This window comes from Ochlerotatus camptorhynchus, unplaced genomic scaffold (genome assembly GCF_037179485.1).
Source record: "Ochlerotatus camptorhynchus isolate MF236.1 unplaced genomic scaffold, CSIRO-AGI_Acam_v1.1 ptg000088l, whole genome shotgun sequence".
In the NCBI taxonomy this organism is placed as follows: Eukaryota; Metazoa; Arthropoda; class Insecta; order Diptera; family Culicidae; genus Ochlerotatus; species Ochlerotatus camptorhynchus.
Genome location: NW_027040578.1, coordinates 643,659 through 647,760, shown reverse-complemented (window position 1 = coordinate 647,760; position 4,102 = coordinate 643,659). Strand labels below are relative to the sequence as shown.

Here is a 4,102-nt window from a genome sequence, read left to right as displayed (position 1 = left end):
GAATAGGGTACGTTAATCGTTTGCTTGGGACCAATAGGCTACTAAAGTGGTGAGCCAATTTAAAATCGTTAGTTTCGTATTGATTGTTGGTTTTACAGTGAGAAATATGCAATGAGTTATGACTTTTTGTCTGTGGTTCGAGTCACGTCTATAAGAGATGTGAGTCGGGATCGGGAAGCCCTATTCGAACCGGTTCGCTCGCGAAAAGCGCGCAAAATATGTAAACACGTCTTTGCGGTCGGTAACAAAATTTGCAGATTAACTTGCAGTGCCAGACTAACAACACTTATTTATTGTGCTAAACCGATTTCTAATTGCATTTTAACTACATAGGTATTAGCTAATGAAGTTTGTTTAATTTAATAGTCCAATAGTAAATAATATAATAATAGAAGAGTGATAGGTTAATTTTACCTCAGAATGTCGTCATTGAGCACCGTCAACGATGAACAGGAATCGATTGAGATCGATGAATTGGAACAGCTGTTGTTGGAAGCAGAATCCGAAGCAATATCCTTCGTTAAAATTGTGCCGTCTCCTGTTGCTAGTACGTCCGAGGAGCCAACCAGCTCAGCAAATACGAAATTGATTACTAAAGCCAGCTCAATTTCCCTCAACGGTTCAACGTTCCTGAAGAATTTGGAACAGCAGAGTCCGGATAAGCAAACATCTAAACTCTCGAAACCGACCAGCGCGGTCCACAGTGGTGATACCGACTCTTCAGACGACGAGGAGATAAGAAATTTACTGGGGCGAAAATACGATGATTACGGAATGGGTATCAATGCAATTTTAAAGCAAAAAGAGGACGAGAGAATTGATTTGGAAATATCGAATTTTATTAACCGTACATTGAAAAACGCCGATCAAGGCACATCCCAGCTACCGAAAAAGAAAGCTCCTACGAAAACACCGGAATCATTAGAGGAGGATGTTCGACCTTTCCCGGGTGCCACGAAGGCGGAGCCTCTTCCGGTATCAAAAAATACCATACCGGATATATTTAAGAAGAGCGTATATACTGATCCAATCTTTGGGATACGCCTGGTACATCCATTGATTTCAAGCACAATGATGCAAGAGCGAATGCAGGGTAGGAAACCAGTGTCCATGGCTCGGATAAAACATCATATCGAGCATGTAAATTTGAAGGAAGACTGGGCTATCGCCGGAGTTGTACTCAGCAAAAGTCCTCCGAAAACTACGGCTAAGGGAAGTCAGTTTTCCATCTGGAAGCTAAGCGATCTTCATGGGGAACTCAAAATGGTTAGTTTGTTCCTATTTTCACAAGCCTACAAAGATTTGTGGAAAACGGCCGAAGGGATGGTCATTTGCATATTGAACCCCGGCGTGCTGGAGCGTAACGATGATAAAAATACGGAGGCAGTTCTCTCGATTGACAAGTCTGCCAAAGTGATGATATTGGGACAGTCGAGAGACATGGGGACGTGTCGCAGTAAGAAAAAGAACGGAGAGCGGTGTACGGCCTATGTAAATCTGGACAAATGTGAACATTGCGTGTACCACGTAAAGCAAGAGTACAACAAGGCTTGCAATCGTGGTGGCCTAATTTCATCTACTGCCGGGCGAGGATTGAACGAGCTTCGGAACAAAGTGCTTGGGAAAAATGAGGTGACATGATGATAGAGTTGTAACATTTCTCAACATTAACATACCCCATTATGTCCTATTACATTTCAGGTATTCTACGGTGGCCAAAGTTTTTCGGCAGTTAAAGCTAAGAAGAATCCGAAGCAAGTTGCAAAGGATAATAATCGCATGCTGACGCTTTCGGAATACTACCAGTCTCCGCTGCAAGGCAGCGGTAATGCAACTTCACAAGCAAGCTCTTCTTCGCTTCCAGCTTACCGTCAACAGCCGGCTATTAAATCCGTCCCCAACAAGGGATCTGCAGCTAGGTTGGAATTCAACATAAAACAAAGAGAAAAGGATGTGGAGCGTTTGAAGCAACTTGGTTTGAGTACAGAAGATACTCTGTCTTTGACAACTTCCAGAGAGACAGCTAAAACTCCTACACAGGTATCAAAATCGACATCGAAATCATCTCCATGTCTATCAGCACCTAATGGTTTCGAAAATCGATCGTTTAGTCTTGAAACTAAAGCAACACCTAGATTGAGTACGGGTAATTTTGTCATTGACTTGGGACAGTCTCCGAAGCAAGCACTATACTCACGTCAAAAAGCCGCCAACATTTTGAAGAAGAACCCCCTGGCGAAATCCAATCCGAATTTCATTAAATACCGTGGCTCAGAAACGGGGAAAAAACGTGCATTGGACGAGATCCACGCAAACGACGAAGTAGCAAACGGAAATGCTTCGAAAAAGCAGAAGCTGGATCAAGAAGAGCAGGCTCGAAAGGATCGTTTGAAAACAATGATGGAGGCATGCTCATCGCATACCGATCTAATCAAAGCCCACGAGGATGAACAGCAGGAAAAGTACTTCAAAGACCTCGAACGCAAGGAAGCAATGGAGGAAAAAATGATGAACACCTTCAAGGTGGAGTGCAAGGCTGTGATTTGTCTCCGATGCAAGTACATTGCATTCTCGGCGGCCGATCGGTGCAAAGAGGAACGACACGAACTCAAAGTGCGAGATGCCGAGAAACGTTTCTTTAAATGTGCCGATTGTGGGAATAGGACAGTTACGTTGCATCGTTTACCTAAAACTACATGTAAGAACTGTCAGAGTTCTCGTTGGGAGCGCTGTGCAATGATGCGTGACAAAAAGGGAACGGGAGTGTCTTTATGCATTCGAGGTGACGAGGAGAAATTCTTGGGTAGCTGCGCTAACAGTGCAAATTTGAACTTGCTCGTTCCGGAAGATAACTAAACTGGTATTAAGCAGTAAGCGTCTTCATTATTTTTGGTTCATTATAAAGTTTTTTTTTTGAGTCTCATGAATATACTGTTGCATAATGATCTGTAAATGTATTCATTGCTGGAAAAAGAAATCCTTAGCTGGCCATGGTAGGCAATAAATTCGGGATTATAGGATTAGTCGTTAGCCCCTAAGTAAAAGCGTGGACATCTGAAATTGACTGTATTTGGCAGCCCTTAGACGTACAGCCAAAGTCGGTGGGATTTTTCAGAGCTATACGAGCTAGTTACGTCTTCCTTCGGAAGGGAAGTAAACCCGTTGGTTCCGGCCCATGTCGTTGATGGATGCGATTGGGTGGTTGGTACTCAATTGCGGAACATCAGAGACCGACGCTAAAATAAAGGAATTATGAAGAAGTCCCAGAGTCTTGAAAGCCCATGAAAACTATTTTCTTTATATAAAAACTAATTTAAAAACCCAACATTTTCAAAATTTAAATTTGTACTAGGTCGAGAAATATGATAATCGCTTCTATTCTTGCTTTCGTTCGAATCGGATACGCCATACAAAAATTATGTTTGGTGTAGGTAGGGGACGATTGTCCGTTGATATATGCGATCCTGTGAAGTGTGTACACCGAATTGTAAGTTTATAACATTGTCTTCATGTATCATCATTGAAATTAAAATTGAACCCCATCAAAAAATGCTAATGCTTTTTTTTTAATTCATGTCACGCCTGCTCTAAAAACATGCTACAGGACAAGAGTGCCACTCTTGTGGTGCAAAAAGGCCATTTGCCTAAAATTAATTGAAACAGATTAATGTTTATTTATGAACTACAACTTAGCATGCCAGCAACAGTTTTAATTGTTTATTTCATAAAAATGTTGAACTTAAAAGATTTGTATAACACAAAACATAAAAAACCATGTGCTGTCAAAGAATTCAGATGGAAAGCATTTTTGTTACTACTTTATACAGTTTGTTTTGCAAAAATTCACGGAATCATAAATGCCCAATTATGTGCATTTCTTAACAATTTTGTATAATTTTATACATAAATATAGGGGTGGCATAAAGTTTATTTTTAGGAATATAATGTTTAATCAATTAAAGAACATATTTAATGATGTATTGTTATTAATGTTTCAATCCACCATCAATAGCGTCTAATAGCAGAAATAGTGAAAATAATAAATTGGGAATTCAGAAATCCTTATTTTATGATGCCTTATTCTTATAAAAAAAAATCGCCT

The 4,102-nt window shown here is 40.4% G+C and overlaps 1 protein-coding gene across 1 annotated transcript; it reads left to right on the top strand.

The window, feature by feature from the left end:
* The first annotated feature begins 323 nt into the window (after positions 1-323).
* LOC135698510 (protein MCM10 homolog) lies at positions 324-2,856 on the top strand. The gene is made up of 2 exons (XM_065218513.1): positions 324-1,632; positions 1,702-2,856. Exons 1-2 carry the CDS (start codon positions 421-423, stop codon positions 2,854-2,856), a joined length of 2,367 nt encoding a protein of 788 aa, XP_065074585.1. The 5' UTR covers positions 324-420.
* Positions 2,857-4,102: the final 1,246 nt, after the last annotated feature.

Excerpts from the sequence above, each read along its gene's own strand:
- LOC135698510 (XM_065218513.1), top strand. The coding sequence starts at position 421 with ATGTCGTCATTGAGCACCGTCAACGATGAACAGGAATCGATTGAGATC. Across the intron at positions 1,633-1,701 it reads AAGTGCTTGGGAAAAATGAG|GTATTCTACGGTGGCCAAAG; the intron begins GTGACATGATGA and ends ATTACATTTCAG.